The sequence below is a fragment of the Setaria viridis genome, chromosome 3 (genome assembly GCF_005286985.2).
Source record: "Setaria viridis chromosome 3, Setaria_viridis_v4.0, whole genome shotgun sequence".
Classification (NCBI taxonomy): domain Eukaryota; kingdom Viridiplantae; phylum Streptophyta; class Magnoliopsida; order Poales; family Poaceae; genus Setaria; species Setaria viridis.
The window spans coordinates 46883722-46905391 of NC_048265.2; the positions used below are offsets into that span (position 1 = coordinate 46883722).

Sequence of the window (21670 nt, forward strand, 5' to 3'; positions counted from 1 at the left end):
GCGGCACTCTATACAAACAGGTGAGGAACTACGCAATGATGCTGTCTTAATGTCTATTGATGATGAACGGTGCTTTCATCAGATTAACTAGAAGATAGCCTTTGCAGCCACTGCAGGCACAGCCAACCAGTTCAATGGAGATGCAGACGGGTACACGCAGTCCCATGGCTACTTCAAACGCAGCTGAAGCGGATGAAGCCATCTAACAGCAGCTCGTCTAGTCTTCATCAGGTAAAATATCACCAGGCATTGGAAACAAATTCCACACTAAATGTTGCGCCTTTGTTATCCTTAAAATAAGTGCATATTCTCCCTAATAACTTACAGTATTGGTTTTGGGAAGAATGCTAACATATGCATATATGACAATGCTTACGGTCTGCGTTTGACTAGTTTCTTGCGCTGGATTCTTTTGGTCAACTAGAAGAACGGTTTGTGCATTTGTGTGCCTACTGCCTAGCATGTCTAAACATCTTTTTGGATTAAAATTTGTTTAACATTTTTATATTAGTTATATATTTAAGAAAGTATCTTGATATGTCATTCAACATCTTGAATAAACGACACATGAAAACATGATAACCCTGTGTATTGGTGATATCTCCGCTAAAAAAACTTAACTGGATATAAAAGGGCATATGGGGGAGCAGAAGGTATATAGTGTTGCAAATTGATAGATAAAGTAGCTAACTCAAGTTGCTCCAGTGGTTTTGCTATGGCACGTACCTACAGGAGTAGGAAGCATCAGGAGCTTCTACATTACGTATCCTGCGAATGTCTCACACTTTTCATCTTTCTAAGTTTTAGCAAAAAGTTCAGTCGACCTGGATGTGTTGTGGACTTGTGGTACGTAATCAATCCTTGTTGCCATGTTGCAGGATCACTCACATTGCATTGGGATGAGTTGAATGCATTAGGTTCTGCAGCTTTGGATGGCACTAGAACGTATCTTCTTCACATTGCAAATGAGCTATCATTAAGATGGTACTGAGAGCACAGTTGCTTGATTTTGAAACTATAGAGAGAAGGATAGACAACTATTTTTCCTTTCCTTCATGTAGATTCAGAGTTTCATGAATTTTATTCCAATGCGTACAAGAAGCTGCATAGTGTCTCGATGAATTGTATCCATCCTACTTGCACGGCTGTACCCACACGAAGTATGCGCACCGCTCGACGTACATGCCGTACAAATATTTTGACAAATTTTCAGATCAAGAGCTTTCTGCAGTTGAGAAACCCTCAAAATTCTCAGCCTATCTTTTGTGCAGTTGTGAACCTTCTAGTCCTTACATGATAATAAGGTGGCAATTTGTACATAAGGGGTGATGACAATTTCGCTGCCTAATTTTGTGACCCTTTTGTGATGGCGATGGATCCACTCAAGCCTATCAAAATGACACGCCGATGACCATCACCATCTTCTTTCAACCATTAGAGAGGAGGGGGCCATGGACATCAGCATCAGGAGTGCAAGAGACAACATACTGGTCTTCCAGATAAGCCCAAAAGGGCTGAAAAAGCAGCATGAATAGCAAATTGCACGCCCATAGGCCCTTCTGTGCAAAAACCATCATTCTCACATAGAGTGCTATACCAGACACTTACAAGTGGGCCCAATGAAAACAGGACGTTAGCACTGCGACGTTGGGCTCGTGTGCTGCACAGTTTTTTCAGCAAGAATTGTGAAATTTGGGTCACGAAAAAATTGTCTCTTGTGCTGCACAGCGGATCTGGTCCATAATCTTCATTCCAAGATTTGTTTGAAAGATACACTATCTTGTTTGGGTGCACACTAGCCAGCTCAACACCTAACATCTGTTAATTCGCCCGAAATCTGAATGAACGAAACGAATTAAAAAAAATTGAACGAACGATAGGGATATGGGTACCCCACGCCGATCAGGATACTGGTCGGATCGGACCTGATAAGTAGGCCCGCCTGATTAGGACGTGCAGGCTGAGAACTTGAAGTTACTTGGAGTAGGCAACTAGATAGTTCAAACATGTCCGGATATCGAGGGACGCCTATTATAATCCGACTTATTAACTTCAAACCAATTTGTAACTCTTAGTCGTCAGCCTATATAAGGCGGCCAAGGGATCCTCCCGAGGTAATCAGATTAATCTCAAGCAATACAATCCAGCATACAGGACGACGTAGGGTATTACTCTCTGGAAGTTCGAACCTGTCTAAAACCCTTGTGTCCCCTTTGTGTTCTCGCGATCACCTTCGAGTTCTTGGTTTCGCAACCGCCCTCACCTACAAATCGACCACTTGGGTAACCCCCTGGTGGACTGCCGGGCTTATAAATCCGACAGTTGGCGCGCCAGGTAGGAGTGGTTGCGAGATCCTTTTTGCAACCTCGATGGTATCCTGTCCCGGCGTTGTTTTTTCCGAGAGCATGAAGGACCTCCTCGCCAACCCGGTCCAGATTCAATTCGAGACCATGCCGGTGGATTCTGATCCGACCGCTTTTTCCATCAACTCGGCGACTCCCGCCAACTCGGCATCTAGCACCAGCTCGGCTCCCATCAGATCCGTTCCGGCGAGACAAGTTCTCCACCCAAGGATCGTCATACCGCTTGCCTAGTAAGTCGGCGAACTCTCTCTCTCTTTGAGAAAGTTCCATATCTACTCGTTGACGCCCGCCCACCTATGCCCTCTGACCTGATCGCGAGGCTAAATCGCATCAGTAGCACTATCGCTGAATGCATAGAGCTGTCCGAGGCGGCACTGCACGAAACTAGGTCAGCGCAGGGTCCATCCCATGTCCCCTTTGGCCTACAGAACTTGGCCACCGAGTACTCTGCCACGCTCAATCATGTTTTCTAGATCCAATATGAAGACTCGCCCGAACCCGCCCAGTTTCTGGACTGTGGTGAATTCCAGGTGCCTCGCATCGTCCTGACGCCAAATCCTTACGGAAGAGATGACGAGAGCAACTCTTCCACGCCAGATCGTGAAGCCTTCATAGTCTCCGTTGATGAGACACCTCGCGATGGCGAAACGGAATCCCAAGAAGAAGGCCATAACGCCACGAACCAGAACCGCGCAGCACAGCGCCAACAGGAGCAAGCCGATCGCCCAACAGCAACCTGTTGCTAATGCAGATGCAGCAGGTGGCCATCACCAGCACCTGTGCAACGACCGCGATAACGTTGACCAAGGTGGCGCTCGGGAAAGACGCAGGCACCCTTTACACGCCTGCAACCTACTAGCCGACCTTGAGCAGGCCGGACATAACGTTTTTGCCACACCCAGGCTAACTTTGCCAAGCTGGAAAATTTTCTAGATTTAGATCAAATCCGACGGATTCAGGCGTGACTCCAAGTCACTAATGCCCAGATCGAGGAACAGATTAACAATCGACGTGCACACTCTCAGTCTACATCTTCCAGGCACTCTTGAAGCCGGTCTGGGCATAGCAGATCCAACCACCGTCGAGGCGACTGTGCAGATGGTTGGCTGGAGCCAATCCGCGAAGAAGAGGTGGAGCAAAACGTTATCCAACTCCCCAACCCACCTTTCAGCATTAATGCCAACCCACCGGTCAACAACAATGCCAATCAGTCCGTCAACAACAACCGACAACATGACAATAATGATAACCGCCATCGCGGTGGGAGAGGCGGAGTTGATGACCGTGGCCGACCAGAACAGCAGCGTGATCTTCGTGATAAGCTGCATGACCTTTGTCAGAACCGTGACATATGTGCCAGCCTTAACAATCGCCACAATAAGCATGACGAGAATGAGCTCCGTCGCCGTGCCGAGTACGAGCGCAACTATGGCACTCCCGTGCCCAACCGCGATGCAGCGCGAGAGGATTGACGCCGCCAAGAAGATGAGATGCACCGCAGAGCTGACTATGACCGCGTGTATGGCGCCCCAAAAGATGCCTATAACCCGCCCAGGCATGACTACGACCGCGTGTATGGCGCTCCCGAGGATGCCTACTATCCACCCAGGCACAACTACGGTGGATGTGACAGGGCTCCTCCTGTCCAATATTACCTTGACGATGATTACAATGATGACACAACAATTGATGGCTTCGCTGCTTTCACCCCACGCCTTTCAATGCTCGGGGGCTACTCCTATGGAGTGCATCTCGCGACATCCTCCATACCGGTCGCTTCGACCTGCTGGACGCCGACTTCCATCAGCTCGGCACTCATCTTCGCTCTACGTGTTGGCTCTGCATTCGTTCGGATTTTCTTCTTTTTTGAGCACTGTCAAGCCTCTCTGTCACCATGACACCATCACAACTTCAGCCGACCTAATTTCAAGCTTCGCTGTGATGACCTTAAGTTCCTATTCACCTACACATCGCTTGAGGGCTTGAGGGATATAGGTACCCCACAGATTCCCACCGACCGGGATACTGGTCGGACCTAACAAGTGGGCCCGCCCGACCAAGACGTGCGGGCCGAGGACTTGAAGTTACTTGGAGTACACGTTAAGGCAACTAGATAGTTCAAACTTGCCTAGATATCAAGGGACGCGTATTGTAATTCGACTTATTAACCTCAAACTGACTTGTAACTCTTGGTCGTCAGCCTATATAAGGGAGCCTCCCGAGGCAATTAGATCAATCTCGAGCAATACAATCCAGCATTCAGGATGTAGGGTATTACACTCCGGAGGTCTGAACCTATCTAAAACCCTTGTGTCCTCTTTGTGTTCTCGCAATCACTTTCGAGTTCTTGATTTCGCAACCGCCCTCACCTACAAATCGACCACTTGGGTAACCCCTGTTGGATTGTTAGGCTTCTAAATCTCAGTTACCAATTAAAATTTCGTGGCTGCAGTTAATCCAAAAAAAGGCCAAGTAAAAATTTACGTGGCTTCTAATCTTAGTCATCTTGTGGCGCCTCTCAATTGCCATTGGATATTTTTGCTAGATGCCATTTGCTAGTGCTGACTTTAGAGCAATGAAAAGATAGAGATCAGGGGCAAGGGAGGAAGTAAAGAGTTGCTGTTGGTTGATGATGTCGCTGCCAAGAATCTATTGGTGACTTGTGGCCACCTTTGCTACGCCTTTTTTTCCCCCACTCCAGCTGAAATTCAGCACGTGAGCTTCTAGATGTTGCTTGGCAGATCAGGCCTCTTGTGATGAACTGATGACCACATCATTGCACCAAGTCCTTATCTCTGATGCTTGTACTATATCATTCTTTATTTGTTGCAAAAAGAAATAACATTGTACAGAGCTAAGGTCAGATGCAGTGCACTGAATCGGATCAGATCTAATGCTCGTCTGCTGAACTTGTCCGTGTGTCCTTTAGATGCCACATGCATGTGACTATGTGAGTAAATGCACATGTAATGGTAGTAGTCGCTAGATCCAGCATGTGTTCATATCAACTTTATAAGGTTCATGATGCTTTCAAGGAGGACTGTGAAAACTGGTGGAGGCAGCATATTCAGTGATTTTTTGAAGCTTTTGATCATGTTCATGCTTGCTTTTGTGCGCGTGCGTGCGTGCGCGTGTTGATTCTTGAACCACTGAAACGTTATCTGGTTCATTTTGAAAAGAATGTCACTTATGCCACTGTCAAAACTCACGCTAAACAGTATATTCTGCCAGCATCACTACATCATTATCAAGAATTCTGCCATTGATAATCGGTTTATGTGTTACTTTTGTCACAAATTCTTGACATTTGCAGTCGGTTTATACGCAAACTCTGAAATTTTTTTTCCATTAATCCGGTTTTTCATCATGAGCACCAACTATTTGAGAACCATATTCACAACATGAAGGTATGCATGCAGCACCTCCCTTACTACAGTTTACTACAGCTCTTGACTGAGCACTAACGGATCTGACATGAACAGAATTCATACATAATATCTTCATGTTCAACAGCTAAAGTCTACTAGCTTGAAATGGAGCCTGAAGGGACCATGTGAATGGGGGAATTCTCTCAAAAGCTCTTGACTCAGTAGACAAAATACCCCTTCAACTGAGGGGAGAAACCCAGAAAAGGACTTGGAGCCCTGAAGGGACAGCGACACCCTGTTTCTGAGGCCACAACCACCAACCAGCTGCCTCCACACCGAGCCGATACAATGAACCACATCACCATTCACCTCAGCGTCTAACTGAAAGGTGATCATTTAGTTTTCGTTTTCTTCTCTCTTTAAAAAGGAATAGCATATCTCTTGTATATATATCTGATGTGGCTTTTATCTGAATAAATCTGTCCATTCCTTGGTGATTTCGGTTACATCACAAGATTGTGACATGATTTACGGCAGCATTCAAGCACATTCGGCGCCACCTATTGTAATTGGGACTGTACGAACAACCAATTGCACCATCAGCGAGCGACGGTAACGGATACCGAACATCTTCAACAGTAGATTAACGTACATCGTTTGTAAAGGAAAAGGAGTAGGTTAGTTGCCATGAAAAGCCCCTGAAACTAGGAACCACTCGGTAAAAGCAAAGCAAATTTCCTTTTCAAGGCAACCCCAATAATTTCGAAAAAGAAAAGGACACGATGTATCAAACAGATCCATCCTATTAATCTACAGTGCTTTTCGACACTGAAACCGCAATAATTCCCTCCGAAATTCATCCCGATCGACGACCAGTCCCTGTTAAGCGGCAACCAATGAAGCCCTTAAGCGACGGCGGCGGGTACCATGAACGACACTGACCTCAGGAGTAGCTAACACCTCCTTTATTATTCATCACGCACATAATTGACCCCCTAGAGACGGGCAATCATTCGGCTAAGAACAGCGACGGGTTTCCGGAACACGAGTCCTAGTTGCCATCGTCTTCCTCCTCCTGTTCACTCACAAGAAGGCCGGAAAGGGGTGGATGGATGGCCGTGTGCCCTGCCGTGTAGGCTCCGGCGCTCTGCTGCCGCCTCGCGCCAGGACATGGCAGATCACAGAATTGAAGACACCACTGCCAGTGCGAGACGCACACGCGCGTTCTCGTGCAGATGCTGCTGCTGTAGTGTGCGGATCAAACGATTCCTCTTGACTCTGGCACACGCGGTCTCCGTTTTCGCCGGTCTTGCTGCTGTAGTGGGTGAAGACTTTAATTTGCAATGTCTCCGGTTGCGGACGATGCAAAAGCTACTCCATGATGATGTGTGGCTAGAGGTTAGGCAGATCTGGCACACTGAGGTTAGGCCTCTGTGCTGTACAATGAGATTCTCTTTGTCTAACAACACGTTTTGTTAGTGTACTCACTACTAATGCCAACCTACGCAAAGATGTCAATTTTCAGGCGTAACCTTCCCTTCTCCCTCCTCCTCTCCTCTTCGTGATCATTTGGCCAACAATCTCTCCTCATATACACGATTACGGTGCTGTCGAGACCATTGTAGTGCTAGCTAGACTATTGATGTGCATGTTAATTGTCATCTACCAGGTGGTCTTTTACGGCGTGCGGGCAGGGGCAGGGCGGCATGCTGGCGGTGGGAGACTGGCGGCGCGAGGGGAAAGGGTGCGGGCGGGGGCGGGGGCAGGGCGGCGTGCCGGCGGTGGGAGACTGGCGGCACGTGGGGAATGGGCTCACGGGGGACTGGCGTGTGGACTGGCGGAAAAAAAATTCTCCAAATAATATATGCCGCGCTAATTACAATTTATCTATACTAAAAAAGGACTTATACTCTATACTACCACCTGGTAGATATTGAGCATGGGTCATGGTACCTATGATGAGCTCCCTTGTGAGGTTCCGAGTCCGCAGCTCGACGCCGGTGCTGTTGCATCTAATTAATAAGACTTCCAGTTCAGGTTCTGTTGGCACACCAGTACTCTTTTATCCTCGCCGAGGTCGATCCAATTCTCACGAGATGGCCTCAATCCTTGACACAAATAATGAATTCGATCATTTTCTTGTGCTGTTATCATGTCATCCACTCCTGCATGTGGTTGAGATGGGGACGGATGGCAGCATTGATGAAATAACACACAGCCCGACCGTAGAACATTGCAGTTTACGAGACTTGGGTGATCTCTAGTAATCTCATGAAGAGACCAGGAAGTACGACGTATATGCTCCACCTACAGGGTAGGCTACTGGCAGTCAGGTACTAGTTTTCAACTTTGAGTGAAACTTCTTCGTACAAAACTTGCAATTCAAGGTTTGGTCCATTGTCAAGTTGTGGATGAATGTAGCTTGAAGCTATAAGCGACAGTTCAACTTAACAGTCCTTGTTGAAACATTGGTATATATACAGCAGTGAGAAACATGCAAATTCTCTGATGGGCATTTGAGATCTGGTGGGGGATTGAGAAATAATGGGCATCACCCATTGCAAATTTCAGAAATTCCAAATAAATCTCAAAGATCCATGTGGGCATGAGCAAGTGGTGGAAGTGGTGCAAACTTTTAGTCCCACGTTACTAGTGGAGGAGGAGGAGGAACAACATAAATATGGAGGTTGTCTCCACTCCTCCTCCAAGCTATGTGTGTGGGGAGAGAAGGAAAGCTCCACACGCGCGCGCTCGCTCACTCGGCTCACTGGACAGGGCGAAGGGCGTGGGCGCGCGACGCCTGCGTGGATGGTTCACCGAAATCCGGCCCCTCGCCTTGCGGGGGCGCTGTTTCCTTTTTGCCATTTTATTTTTTTATTACTTGGCATTTAAGTAAGTGAGATATATGGAAACCTAATCGATTTAGATCACGATCGCAATGTGAGATCGTGAGCTCTCCTATATATACAACCTATCGACCTCTACCGAAAATACATCTAATCGAGCTAAGGTTTTTGCCTTTTCTCGCTGATGCGCTGCCACCATAGTCTACTCTCTCCCGAGTGCCGGCGTGCATCGGTGAACAGGAGAGCAGGTCTGCGGAACCTCTCGCTCTTGTGATCTTGCTCCGGGAGAGGGCAAATAAGATTTTTGGGGAGCGCTCCGCACGACTGCTCAAGGTCTTCACCATGTCTCGTCCTCCGTCCAAGTCCGGTGTTGCGACATACCATCATCTTCGACGCTGTCTGCTGCACTCCATCCGCAACACCGTCATCATCCCGTCAGCATTGCTTGTCATCACGGCTGCACCCGCCAAGTATGTACGCTGTGAGCTGATTTGTTATTTCAGCATGTTTTCTGAGATCATGAAGTTGTGCTTGTTGTTGCCTAGTATGTTAAAGAATTGCATGCTAGGTTTTGTTCTTGTTAGATAAATCTAATTCAGAAATTAATTATGCAGTTATCTAATTTTTCAACAAACGTGGCATGTATTGTATGGTATGGTACGGTCAAGGTCAATGGCTCCCCCCGTTCGCCAGTCCAAGTTTTTGACCAGATTCATTGAAGGGAATCAGAACGCAGAAATAAAAAAAAACTGCACATAGCTTGCAATAAAATAAAAATAAATTGCTCAAGATTTAAACAAATTGGTATGGGAAAGCGACTCCTGGATCGCTGCTGCTTCGTGGCGTGGCGTGGATGCTGCTGGCATATTCTATTGTTCTAGCAAGAGCATGGCATGGCAGCGCCCATATGTTGCATGTGTTGGTCGTCAGCTTCGTCACGGCCGGCCGGCGGGACCGGTGGCTGTGGGCTCTTTGACATCCGTGGCAAATTGGCAGAATTATTGGCCAGCCATGGTTATCCGGATGATGTTTGCTGGATGGATGGATTGCTACGCCTTCACGCTACGAAACACACAGTGTCTGGCTCCATCTGGCTGAAAATATGTGTAGCTTGTTTTATTTATATATTTGTATATTTATATATTTATTAGGCTTTTTCGACACATCAACATCAACTATAGCGTCCAGATATTTTGTCTTGATTGCTCATTTTTTTATGGATTCATTTCTGTTCATGAAAAGTTTTTTTTAACAAAAAAAAACTAGTGGGGTGGGGATAGCTACATGTGCCATGTGATTGTTATGATAAGGAGAGTCAACTAAGGAATGTACAGAAGGTTAGCTGACACCTTTTCTACTCTGGCTGGGGTAGCTGCGAAGTGTGAACATCATCATCCTTCCTGTGCTCACATTGGCCCGGCTTTATGGATGGACACGATGAAAATCAACTTGTTATGGAATTTCATATCTCAAAACTACATATTTTTCACTTCAAAAAAGAGCAAGAGCCTTATATTCTGGCTTAAAACTTTTGCTCCACCACCACATTCCTCGAGCCAAATGTGGTGTCCCCATGATATACTACGTAAACTAACGTTGCAATCGATATGATTTCAATTTTCAACACACCTTCCGTAGTTTGTACATCATCATCTATCCTTCCATTTCAAAGGAAGGATGAGATGTTGATTATATTACTTGGATCACAAAAGGACAGAAACGTATTGGGAAAGAAGGGGGGGCGTTCTTGGACATCTCTGAAATAATGATTGAATAGGCGGCCGGGCCCCGTACACACTCGTCAGCACTAGCGACTTCACAATGCAGAGTGCTGCTTGTGGTCAGAGTCCATGACGAGTTTGTTGATGCTCCTGTTTAATTGTTGAGGTACTCTTCTAGTTCGGCGCATATACTAGCTGTATATAAACCAATATACCACACATCACCGTATATTTCATGGACTGTATTTTTTAGCATCTTACAATAAAAAGAGAGCAATACGAGTTCTAGCATTTCCATAATATTTGCGTCTCAGACATATTCTCTTGAGAACTCTCATGCAAAGTGTTCTAGCATCCACACTAAAGCAAACATGGCAACCGGAGTCGATCTTTAGGATTGTTGAAACCCTAGTTCATAAGCATTTTTAAGCAATGCCTTGCTTAAATTATAGAAAATATATTCATCTGAAACAAAAGGGAAAGTGGCTAATAGAAGATGGGGATCCATGAAAAGGTAGCTGGTGAAAAGAATGGTGGCCAAATGGTTCCTTATCTGCCGTTGCAAAGTTTTGCAATCCCTTATTTGTCGTTGATGTCTCAGCGGCACATGAGGCCCACATGCGTCACTAGCTAACAGCCGCAAAAATAGGGGATTTAGGGAAATCATGATGGCAGCACAGGGATTAGATTATCCATTCAGCCCAACCATCATGAAACTAATGATTGTCCATTACTAGTTCACCAGGATTTATTTTTGAAAATATATATCTCCGATGAATCTAGTAATACATTTTCTCATGGTCAAGGAAAGTATATTATTCTATATAATCTGAAGATGACCTAATTTATTTTTTCAATCAAAGCACGCAGCTCTAACATGTAATTGAGTAGTCATGAGCGTCATAACTTGATGCGCACTAAGTAATCCTTCCTAAGTGTCCATTCAACTAGAAACTTTTGTAGGTTAAAGAATCCTAACTATTTGTGTTTGTAACTGCATAATTCTACAGTATTTTGTCCCTTTTATAGTGGAAAGTAGGGATGGTTACATGTGCTTGTATGGGGTTCAAATAGCTGGTATACAGCTTGGTGCGTGCCACATTTATGCCAAAGAAATTCTATCCTACTTATGTTTATTCTTCAGTTCAAGCAAGACTTGTTTTTGTTAATACAATGGGATAATGTCAGGTTAATTACACAATTGTACTTCTTTACTCGACGTGCATCTAGAGAGGCTTCATCAAACGGAACGCTAGTTCTATGGGTACCCGATAAACCATTGCGAGTGTTCAGTATTTTCGTTGTTTGTACTATCACTCTTATACATCTAACAAAGGACAAAATGTTGAATGAACTAAAAGCGAAACGGGTGAATTGTAGTGGAAAGGGACTTGTTTGAGTCCCACAAAATATAATAATTGGGGAATGATTGTATTTTTTTTATGGGTTAGTATCAATAAGTGCATGTGCTTGTATTGATGAGAGATCACAAGATGTAGACACAAGGTTTAATTTAGTTGATTAAGTATGCTGGTGATCGATGTGCTGTGTGATGCTCTTAATCCTCTTCTGGAACCACTCTACAAATAAAAATCAGCCTTTTACTCTTTGAGGGAAAAAGACAGTAAAGCAGGGAACCTACATGGCAGTAAAAATAGAGACGCATTTTATAAGTAATATGTTAACATCTTGCGGGAACGTGGAATGACGTCATGATAGAGCAACTTGTTCCATTGGCGAGACTAGCCTGCTCTGCTCATCCATGGAAAAACCAGCAAACTCTCACCAATAGAGGCGTAGTACTGCGGTGTGTACTTTTTTTTAGTTCAAAGACGTTTCCGTAGTTTGTTGAATTTAAACAGAAAAAGAAACGGACAGATTTGAAAAACTCTGAATTTAAGCAGAAAAAGAAACGGACAGATTTGAAAAACTCAAGGGGCTCAACATTATTTTTTTGGATATGTATCCCATTATAATTGTAGCCCGTGCATGTGAATGGAGGTCTCCACTAGGTACTATGCTCGATTATTGCTTGGTCAAAGCCCATAGCAAGTTTGTTGTGATGCTCATTATATTCAATTGCTCAGGTGGTTCTGTAGTTGTCGCTCATCTATCCCATGCCTCGATGTCCTGCAATCAAGGCTTGTTGCTCCTCTTAATCTTAACAACAGCGAAGCAAAAAAAAAAAAAAGGTGTGTGGTCACAACAGCTCCATGTTTATTTTCTGGAAATTACACTAATCAGGGAGGTTTTGTCATCATCATTTATTAAAAGATGATATGAGGTTTAGAATTATATAAGGGGTTTTGGGCAAGTGGCTAAACTATGGAATGTGGATATTCTAAATTAACTTCACAAAAGAACAAGCCTTAGTAATCAAGCACGAGCTAGCAATTGATGGTGATCGGCCAAACAATGAGCAAAATGGAAAGGCGTAAACTGGGTCTCTCAAATCTATCTCAGCGATTCACTTTGTCCGCTCAACGCTCTGAAAAGGAAACCATCAACCAGTAGACTGACAGAGTAAATCACACATCCCCGGTACTCTAACTTCACCTGCATATATCACTATTAGGTTGACAGAGCAAACCATAAATCTCTATCAATTTTCGACTATCGGTAAACTGAGCGAGACATCAACTTAAGGCGACCATTAGACGTCGATATACATACAAATACAATTCCAAAAGGTGTCGGTCCGATAGATGCGTGTAATTCGGTCGCATAAGAGTGAATTACTTTGCAAAACCTTTGGTACTTTTCCATCATCGACTTGCGCTAGACCCAAATCCACGGCCAAACTCAGGGTCTCCTTGCTAAGTGTGGTCTACTGCGGTACTGCCTCGGTGACTCGCCACTAACCTCTACCGTGTGCCGCGGCAGTGTACGCGGCAACACGGGCCCACGTCGTCAGTGACCGCGAGCCCCACGGATCCCGAGCTCCCGCCACCGGCGACCCCCTCACCGCGGCGGTTGACCCCAACCGCCGTCCCCCCCTCTCCTATAACTACTCGCTTTCCTTTCCGATCCCCGCCTCCCCCGAGACCAAACGCGACGCCGCCCCCCCTCCTCCCCACCACGCCGATGGCGACCCCTCACTCACCCAGCTGAACAACTCCACCACGCGCGCGCACGCAAGCAAGCAAGCAAGCAGCCGGGGACGAACGCGACGCGACCCCAGCGGACGGAGACAGAGGGAGGAGGAGGAGGAGGAGGAGGCGGCCATGGACCGGATGCTGCTGGAGCAGCTCGCCGGGGAGGCGCTGCGGGAGGTGCTGGGCGCGGTGCGTGGCACGCTCTTCTGCCGCTCCACGGCCGAGCGCCTGCGCCGGAGCGTTGAGCCGCTGCTGCCGCTCGTGCAGGGCCTGGGCCCGCACGCCGCCGCCGGGCAGCGCTCGGCGGGGGAGCTCGGCGAGCTCGCCGCCCGGATCCGGGAGGCGCTCGACCTGGCGCGCCGCGCCGCGGCGTCCCCGCGGTGGAACGTGTACCGCGCCGCGCAGCTGGCGCGCCGGATGGAGGCCGCCGACCGGGGCATCGCGCGCTGGCTCGAGCGCCACGCCCCCGCGCACGTGATCGGCAGCGTGCGCAGGCTCCGCGACGAGGCCGACGCGCGGATCGGGCGGCTCGAGCGCCGCGTCGAGGAAATCGCCGCGGCCGCGCACCCGCCGCCGCCCGCGCTCTCCTTCCCCGTCGCGCCGCCGCCGCAGATGCACAAGGGCCTGCCGATGCAGATGCCCATGGACGCGCCGCCGCACAAGGGCGTGCCGATGCCCATGGACGCGACGCTCACCAAGGCCTCCATGGCCGCTATGCCAGTGGACGCGCCGCCCGCCAAAGGCATGGCCATGCCCGCCAAGGCCGGAGTGATGGCCATGGACATGGAGCTCGCCGACGGGCACGAGGACGAGGGGATGGTCGGCGGCGGCCTCAAGGTGGCCAAGGAGAAGGTGAAGGAGATGGTCATGAGCGGCGGCGGCGGCTGGGAGGTGGTCGGGATCTCCGGCATGGGCGGCAGCGGCAAGACCACGCTCGCCATGGAGATCTTCAGGGATCACAAGGTCCGAGGTAAGGAGAACAAGGGCCAAATCTTAACCATCTTTTCCTTAAATTCTTCCAATCTTTTTTTTTTGCAAAGAAGAAAGATTGCATCTTTTCGTGAATTATTGGGCGCAAAAATTCTGCAAATTTGGGGAACAGCATCTTTGGTGGTTGGTTTGCGTGCCTGTCGTGCCATTTGGTAAAGTTGATGTTGATGCTTTCGTTTTGCTCACACCACTTGCTTGGTCAAAATTGGCGCTTTGACCAGCTAGTGGCAGGAGTACAATTGTGATGGGGTTAGATTGCTTCTGAATTCTCACAACTTTAGCAGATGCTCTTAAATTCTGCTTGGACTTGAGTAACCTTGTCGTGTTCATGGTGATACTTAATCTTAAATCAAGATATGATAGCTGCTTAATAAACTGCTCACCATGTTATCTATTTCACACAGAGTAAAGCCAAACAGTAGGTGCTAGTGTGTTATATTCCAAATTCAGATCCAAGAAAAAAAATCTGGAGCTATGCCAATTTTCAGATCCTCTTTTAGTGCAAGGAATTGGGATGAGTGATGTTGGTCAACCTCTAATATCGCCAAAATTGGCAACCTGTGTTCATACCTCCATCGTCTCTGTATTCAAGATCATAGTAAACTAAAATTCGATTATCACCGTCTTTGAGAAATAACATCTTTTAATCGCTGCTATCAAAAATCGAGATCTCATGCATCCATAAATCTTTATCCCTTTCTGCAAGTTTTTTTTCCCGGTTTGTGATTCTGACATGGTTTCTTTCTATCTATAGCCTACTACAACAACATGATCTTCTTTGAGACGATCTCACAATCTGCGAACCTGGAAACCATCAAGATGAAGCTGTGGGAGCAGATCAGCGGAAACATTGTGCTTGGTGCATACAACCAGATCCCGGAATGGCAGCTCAAGCTAGGGCCGAGGGAAAGAGGACCAGTCCTTGTTATCCTTGACGATGTGTGGTCTCTCTCACAGCTTGAGGATCTCGTCTTCAAGTTCCCTGGGTGCAAGACTCTTGTTGTATCAAGATTTAAGTTCCCCACGTTGGTAAAACAGACATATGAAATGCAGTTGCTTGATGAGGAGGAGGCTTTTTCTGTCTTCTGCCGTGCTGCCTTCGATCAGGAGTGTGTTCCTAAGACTGCTGACAAGAGATTGGTTAAGCAGGTCTCTGCAGAGTGCAGAGGCCTTCCTCTAGCTCTGAAGGTCATTGGTGCATCGTTGCGTGATCAACCTCCTAAGATATGGCTGAGTGCCAAGAACCGGTTGTCGCGAGGGGAGGCTATTTCTGACTCCCATGAGACCAAGCTCCTGGAGAGAATGGCGGCAAGCGTTGAGTGCTTGTCAGAGAAGGTTAGAGATTGTTTCCTTGATCTGGGCTGCTTCCCAGAGGATAAGAAGATCCCTCTTGATGTGTTGATCAACATTTGGATGGAGATTCATGATCTTGATGAACCAGATGCTTTCGCCATCTTGGTTGAGCTTTCAGACAAGAACCTTCTTACTCTTGTCAACGATGCACAGTATGTATCATTTGCCATATAAATGCTTCGAAATATTTAAGAATTGATATTATCTCGAAGAACAGGTTTTAACTCTTTGCTGCTCTTTGTGCAGGAACAAGGCTGGAGATTTGTATAGTAGCTACCATGACTACTCGGTGATGCAACATGATGTGTTGAGAGATCTTGCACTCCACATGAGTGGACGTGACCCTCTGAATAAGCGGAGGCGGTTGGTGATGCCAAGAAGGGAAGAAACTCTTCCAAGGGACTGGCAGAGGAACAAGGACACTCCGTTTGAAGCTCAGATAGTTTCCATTCATACAGGTGCAACATTTGTCCTTTATTGTTCTTTACTTTTCTGAATATTTGTTGCCAACAACTTGTCATCCAACATCTGTAGTGAATTCGTTCTGAATCTTACTGAAATTTGGAAGAACCATCTTAGTAATAAACAAAAGTACACAACATAATGAGACTTTTTGTTTGTCCCATGATTGTTAAGTCTACCAGCAAACTTATCATCATCCCTAAAATTCTATTGTTACACCAGTGTTGCAGGAACATGGTTTTGTAGTTTTGTTCTGAAACATTTCCTTCATAGATTAGTAGTAGTTTCCACATGTGCTCTTCCTTGGGACAGACTGATCTGACCAACTGTTACCAAAACTCCAGGTGAAATGAAAGAGACTGACTGGTTCCAGATGAGCTTCCCCAAGGCCGAAGTGCTCATCCTCAACTTCGCCTCAAACGTTTACTACCTCCCACCATTCATTGCAACGATGCAGAACCTGAAAGCCTTGGTGCTGATCAACTACGGCACCACCAGCGCAACCCTCGACAACCTATCTGCCTTCTCCATGCTCAGCGGCCTGAGGAGCCTCTGGTTGGAGAAGATCACACTCCCACCGCTGCCAAAGACCACGATCCCGCTGAAGAACCTGCGCAAGATCTCCCTCGTCCTCTGCGAGCTGAACAACAGCCTAAGAGGGTCGACGATGGACCTCTCCATGACCTTCCCCCGCCTGTCCAACCTCACAATTGACCACTGCATAGATCTGAAGGAGCTGCCATCAAGTATCTGCGAGATCATCTCCCTCGAGACCATCTCCATCTCGAACTGTCATGACCTCACCGAGCTTCCATATGAGCTGGGCAAGTTGCATTGCCTGAGCATCCTTCGGGTCTATGCCTGCCCAGCGTTGTGGCGGCTCCCGCCGTCGGTGTGCAGCCTGAAGAGGCTGAAATACCTTGACATATCCCAGTGTATCAACCTGACAGACCTCCCAGAGGAGCTTGGTCACCTGACGAACCTGGAGAAGATCGACATGCGGGAATGCTCGCGCCTAAGGAGCCTCCCAAGGTCGTCGTCCTCCCTGAAGTCCCTCGGCCATGTCGTCTGCGACGAGGAGACGGCGTTGCTGTGGAGGGAGGCTGAGCAGGTAATCCCTGACCTCCGGGTGCAGGTGGCAGAGGAGTGTTACAACCTGGACTGGCTTGTAGACTGATGTCACGTTCTGGGGGCTCTGGGCTTCCAAACTGACCATGTACATATGATGTTTATATGTTGCCCTGTGTAGTGCAGCAAGAGTAATCAATCCACTGGCCAATTTTGACAATGTTCAGTCAGTGTTGATGCTTCGACTCGGTGACAAAGCCTGAACTCGTTCCAAAATAGAAATACATTCCAAGAAAAAAACAGGAAGAGCTTCCTCTTGGCACAAAACAGAGTTACATACAATCTCCAAATTTTTCAGTTTCAGCAAACCAACCGAGACCAAGCAATTGTTCTCAAAATGAACCTGAAAAGGTTTCAGTTTCACATGGTTATATCCGGAGCTAGATTGTTGCACAGCATACACACATACTATACAACAGATAGAGGTAGCAGCACCAGAATAGGGATCATGGGTCTGAAGCAGTAATTGCGACAAAACCGACCACTGGGCCATGGGTTAAGGACAAATCACTTCTTAAGCTCGAGCTGATCTAGAGGATCCGCAACTCGACAGATTGATTTACAGAAAGGAAGGCCGCAAATACGGTTGCCATGCAATCATGGACATGATTACAGGGCCAAAATTAGCTCCCCACTGCTCCCGGTATCGGTGTCGGTGTCCAGGTCTGAATCTGAATCCTCAGTGTCTTCGTCCATGTCAAGGCCTTCAGGCAACTGGGCAGTTAGGCGGGTTGGAGCAGGTGGTATGGTTGCCTCTGCCAGTATCTGCATGATCTCGTTCATGTTCTGCATCGGCTGGTCCGGCTCCTCATAGTCCATTGTGCCATCAATCATTATGTCAATAGGGAGGTTAATCACGAACCAAGGATGGCTTATTATCTGAGCCATGGTGATCCTCTGCAAAGACCATGTATCTCACATCTGATTAATCAAATGACACAGCAAGAAAGAAAGAAAGAAAGAAAAGAACAGAGTATTTGATAACTCACATGGTCTGGATTGACAACAAAGATCCTTGATAAAAGGTCTCGGCATTCTGGAGATACATGGACATAGTCGGGAATCGCATACTGAGCCCCCATTATTTTCTGCAAATTGACATAAGCATTAAGCTGTCTGGATATAACTGCAGCCAGTGGAACTACCAAGTTTGGCCAAAAAAAAATACCTGAACTGTCTTTCTAAAATTCTTAGGATCTTCTGGATCCTCAAAAGGATACCCGCCAACCAACATCACATAGAGGGTCACCCCACATGACCACACATCCGCAATCTCCATTCAATGACAGATTGTTAGCAATTGAGCATTCGCGCAAGTGCACTGTATAAAGAGTTACTCCACAAGAACAGACACTACTTTTTTTTTTAAGCAAAGACCAGATACTATTCATGCCATCACAAGACCAATAACAACTTTACAGCACAGAGATAACTCCTATTGTCAAGCAAATGGCATAATTGGCAGAGGCTGGTAGTAGTAGCAGCGTATATCGGAGAGCAACTGAAAGGACCAAAGGGATGGACAGTACCTTGCCATTGTATTCTTTCTTCATTAAAAGTTCAGGAGCAATGTATGCTGGAGTTCCCACAGTGGACTTTGGTTGTGAATGCAGAAGAGCTGACTGTAAAAATGAGAGAACATGACAGTAATCAGGTAAACTGAACAGCATTCAACACAAGTATCTTTTTTGACAATCAACAAACCATTACAGTACAGTAATAATCATATTATGTTGTATGATGTATATCCAGTATAGTAAACTGGGCGCAAGTAATACCTTGGAATAACCAAAGTCACATATCTTGAGCCGAGGCGCCGTGCTTCCATCCAGCAGAGTGTTCTCGAGCTTTAAATCGCGGTGGCATATTTGCTTGACAACACCCAAAATCATGCAAATCGGACAATTTTAGCCATATACAAAAACAATTGAAACAGAGGGAAAAGAGGGAGATGGAATAGTAATTCTGGGAGAAAAGGATTACCATGGAGTGGCAGTAGCTAACCCCAGAAATCAGCTGCTGGAAGAAGAACCGAGCCTGAACATGCACAAGAAGTCAGACTGTCAGAGTCAGCCATCGATCACTACAGGAACATGCAACAGTTGACGCAGCAAACTTTATCAGGCGATATCGATCAGATAAGAATTAAGGAGAGACCTCATTCTCGCTGAAGCGACCGGCATTGCTGATGCGCGTGAAGAGCTCCCCGCCGGAGGCGTACTCCATGACGATGGCGAGGTGGGTCGGCGTCAGGATGACCTGGAGAATCGCAAATTCGCAAGCAGAGAAGCAAAAGAGTTAACTTTTTTTTTTTCACACACATCGTTCAGCGTCACACATCGGACTGAAGAACAGACTACAGAGGCAGCAATCGCCGCGGCGTGACGCCATCACCCTCACTGACCTCCTTGAAGCGGATGATGTTGGGGTGGCGCAGCGACCGGTGGTTGATGATCTCCCGCTGCACGTTATCGTCAATCTGCAAAAACACGTGCGTGACACGCATGGATGGATGAACACGCAGCTCGCCGTACGGAAGAGGAAAAAGGCGGCGGCTTTGCCAGTGCCTAGTAGCAGCAGTAGCAGTACCTTGTCGCCGCGCTCGATGTACTTGACGGCGACGAGGGCGTCGGTGGCGCGGCAGCGCATGAGTCGCGCGACGCCGAAGTTGCCGGACCCGATGTCCCGCACGTGCTCGTACCGGTCGCCGTCGTGCATTATCGGTATATCCGTCGGCGGCGGCGGCGCCGCCCCCGTCTTTCCGGCCGGCGCCACCGCTCCCGCTGCTGCCGCCGCCGCCGTGTCCATCCTCCCCCTTCCCCTGCTCCTCCGCCGCCGGGGACAAAACAGAAACGCCCCGCTACCTTCTCCAGCTCTCCTCTTCCCACTGATCCAACCGCCTTCTTCCTTCCTCTGCTTCCTCCCTCGCTCTCGCTTGTTTCTTCTTCTTTTTTCTGCTCTTTTTTTAAGCTTTTAGACGCCGGGCCCACACCCACCCACTACACTTCCCACTGAACTGTAGGTCCCGCTAGGAACCGGACCCACACGTCATTGGGGTACTCCGAAACAACCCAATTCGGGGGCGGCGTTCGGACAAGCTGGATGCGTGCCCCACCGGAAAACCGCAGCAGCAACTGCGACGCGGGCCCGGGGGCGGGGGAGGCGGTGGGGCCCAAAAGCGCGGTGTCGGGTCAAACCGGCGTCCTGGCTGCAGGCGGTCTGGGCATCTGGGGCGGTTGGATGGAAATCGGACGGCGGCGGAGGGTTGACTCGCCTGCGTGTGCCACCGCCTCGGACGGCGTCCGGGGGATTTCAACAGTTGCCGTAACGGTCAGCCTACGGGCATCTCGTTTTTGTATAAGGTTTGGTTATAGCCCACCGCCGTACTATCCCTTTTGGAAAAAATCTGGCATAATTGAACCAAGGTTGGAAATTGGCTTGCCACCGTTAAACCATGGCGAAATAGCTTGAAGTTGTTCTTTTTATACATTGGTACTACTTACTTTGTGTAGTAGTGGCACGATTTCTAGCTCCTACGGGAATATCATGAGCGAACATTATTGCATCGACGATGGATTCCGTGTGCTATCCAAACTCTTTAGCTGGAGTGCACATCAGCCAAGACGTTGCCTCTTTGGATTGACAAGCGTCGTCGTGGTTTGCTTCGGTGTCATGCGTAGAATATGGCTCAAACAAAAACGGATGGACGTGGCATTAAACTAGGAATCGCAGGCTGCGTATGCACCCGCCCATTCTAGCAAGTTGACTATAGATGATCACGACAAACAAGGTAGTATCATAATGGCAAAAGGCCCCCGATTTGGGATGACAACTGTTCGGTACTATAGCTTTTATGTGTTAATTATGTCATGTAAATTGCACCAATGATCATTGCGTAATTGCACTGCATATTGCATGGATAGCTGCAAGTAAATTTATAGAGGAGAGGAAATAGCGTGATTGAGCCATATTGCGGTAAATTTATAGAGGAGAGGAAATAGCGTGATTGAGCCATATTGCACTGAGCACCGCGTGAGTGAGCATCGATTTCGTGTGCTATCCAAACTCTTTAGGTGGAGTGCACCTCAGTGCCGTGAGGTTGCCTCTTTGGATTGACAAGCATCGTCATGGTTTGCTTTTCGTGTCATGAGTAGAATTAGGCTCAAACGAAAGCCAAATGGACGTGGCGCTAACGCAGGCATCACAAACTACATATGCGCCCACCGCTTCTAGCAAGTTGACTATAGATTATCTCAACAAACAAGGTAGTGTCACTATGGCTAGAAGCTGCCGATTAGGGATGACAAGTATTTGGTACTATAGCTTTTGTGTGTTAATTACGTG

At 47.4% G+C, this 21670-nt stretch overlaps 2 protein-coding genes across 2 annotated transcripts; one reads left to right on the top strand and one right to left on the bottom strand.

Moving 5' to 3' along the window:
- Positions 1 to 13324: 13324 nt before the first annotated feature.
- Positions 13325 to 17486, top strand: LOC117847523 (probable disease resistance protein At4g33300). Its single transcript, XM_034728735.2, has 4 exons — positions 13325 to 14363; positions 15138 to 15888; positions 15983 to 16194; positions 16543 to 17486. The coding sequence occupies exons 1-4, from the start codon at positions 13523 to 13525 to the stop codon at positions 17373 to 17375; spliced, it is 2637 nt and encodes an 878-aa protein (XP_034584626.1). The 5' UTR covers positions 13325 to 13522; the 3' UTR covers positions 17376 to 17486.
- Positions 17487 to 17822: 336 nt separating this feature from the next.
- Positions 17823 to 20247, bottom strand: LOC117847524 (serine/threonine-protein kinase SAPK9). Its single transcript, XM_034728737.2, has 9 exons — positions 19916 to 20247; positions 19731 to 19805; positions 19484 to 19585; positions 19310 to 19363; positions 19105 to 19197; positions 18856 to 18948; positions 18495 to 18599; positions 18316 to 18414; positions 17823 to 18223 (listed from the first exon to the last, which is right to left on the bottom strand). The coding sequence occupies exons 1-9, from the start codon at positions 20132 to 20134 to the stop codon at positions 17936 to 17938; spliced, it is 1128 nt and encodes a 375-aa protein (XP_034584628.1). The 5' UTR covers positions 20135 to 20247; the 3' UTR covers positions 17823 to 17935.
- Between the last annotated feature and the right edge of the window lie 1423 nt (positions 20248 to 21670).